This window comes from Humulus lupulus, chromosome 9 (assembly GCF_963169125.1).
Source record: "Humulus lupulus chromosome 9, drHumLupu1.1, whole genome shotgun sequence".
In the NCBI taxonomy this organism is placed as follows: domain Eukaryota; kingdom Viridiplantae; phylum Streptophyta; class Magnoliopsida; order Rosales; family Cannabaceae; genus Humulus; species Humulus lupulus.
The window spans coordinates 157,324,175-157,325,542 of NC_084801.1; the positions used below are offsets into that span (position 1 = coordinate 157,324,175).

Below are 1,368 nucleotides of genomic sequence, written 5' to 3' on the forward strand. Positions count from 1 at the left end.
TGGCCACAGCCTGGGTTTTTACTTGTCGCGGCCTGGACTCCTGATGTGTAGGGACTGGGCCAAAACCTCCTGGTTCCTCAAGTGATTTTTTTTTTGGAATTAGGTCGCTGCCAACAAAAGTGTTGGTCGTGGCCTAGAGCCCTAGAACACCATTTTGGTTTTTTTTTAAAAAAAATTCACGGTTTAATTTTACAAACTAAAAATAAAATAAAATTTTCAAACTAAAAATAAATAAAACTAAAACTAAAATTTACACAATAGCTAAGTTTAACATCGCTAGCTCAACTTTGAAGCTTCACTCTTCATCCACATATTTCAAATCGACGAGGTGAATCATAGTAGCTTGTTCTTCCTCCATCGATTCGTAATATGGCTTCAATCTATGACCATTCACCTCGAAAGAATTTCTGGTACTTGGGCTTGTAACTTCTACTGCTCCACGAGCAAAGACCTTGGTGACAATGAATGGACCTAACCATCAAGACTTTAGTTTCCCTGGAAAGAGTTTAAGGCAAAAGTGATACATTAGCACTTTTTGGCCTTCCACAAAACTCTTTCGAAGAATATGCTTATCATGAAACACTTTGGTCTTCTCCTTGTAGATCTTCGAACTCTCATATGCCTCATTGTGAATTTCTTCTAACACCTGCAATTTAAGTAATCGTTGTTGTCCTGCAGCAACCATGTCCATGTTACACTTCTTCACAACCCACCAAGCCTTATGCTCTAACTCTACCAATAGATGGCAAGGCTTCCCATACACCAACAGATGCAGTGACATACCGATAGGTGTTTTATATGTCGTGCAATAAGCCCATAAGGCATCGTCAAGCCTTGCACTCCAATCTTTCTGGGTTGGATTCACGGTCTTCTCAAGAATCGATTTGACTTCTCGGCTAGAAACCTCTACTTGCCCACTGGCTTGTGGGTGATAAGTAGTCATCACCTTGTGAATTACACTATAGAGGCAAAGCAATGCTTCTATACTCTTGTTGCAAACATGAGTGCCTCGATCTCTAAGTATAGCCTTGGGTGTACCAAATCACACAAAAATGTTGGAGCGAATGAAATTCACCACTACTTTTTAATTATCTGCTCTAGTTGCAATCGCTTCTACCCATTTAGACACGTAGTTGTAACATCCCAAAAATAATAATAGGGTTTAGTGCCTTGATTAGTGTGCCGGAAGGGCATAACTGGATATATGTATGATTAATTGATTAAATGTGTGACTACGTGGCATGCATGATATATATGATAATGTGAGTATGATTATATGCATGTTTATGAGTATTAAATATGAATGCGGACCCATTCTTGATAGTTGGGGCATATTTGTAATATTGGTCCGTTGCGGGCATAAATGTT

The 1,368-nt window shown here is 39.1% G+C and overlaps 1 protein-coding gene across 1 annotated transcript; it reads right to left on the reverse strand.

Moving 5' to 3' along the window:
* Positions 1 to 295: 295 nt before the first annotated feature.
* LOC133800215 (uncharacterized) lies at positions 296 to 943 on the reverse strand. Its single transcript, XM_062238169.1, has 2 exons — positions 553 to 943; positions 296 to 471 (listed from the first exon to the last, which is right to left on the reverse strand). The coding sequence occupies exons 1-2, from the start codon at positions 941 to 943 to the stop codon at positions 296 to 298; spliced, it is 567 nt and encodes a 188-aa protein (XP_062094153.1).
* Positions 944 to 1,368: the final 425 nt, after the last annotated feature.

Bases quoted from the DNA above. Each gene is read 5' to 3' on its own strand.
- LOC133800215 (XM_062238169.1), bottom strand. From the start codon at position 943: ATGACTACTTATCACCCACAAGCCAGTGGGCAAGTAGAGGTTTCTAGC. The intron at 472-552 runs GTTTTGTGGAAG...CTTGATGGTTAG, and splicing joins TAAGCATATTCTTCGAAAGA to GTCCATTCATTGTCACCAAG.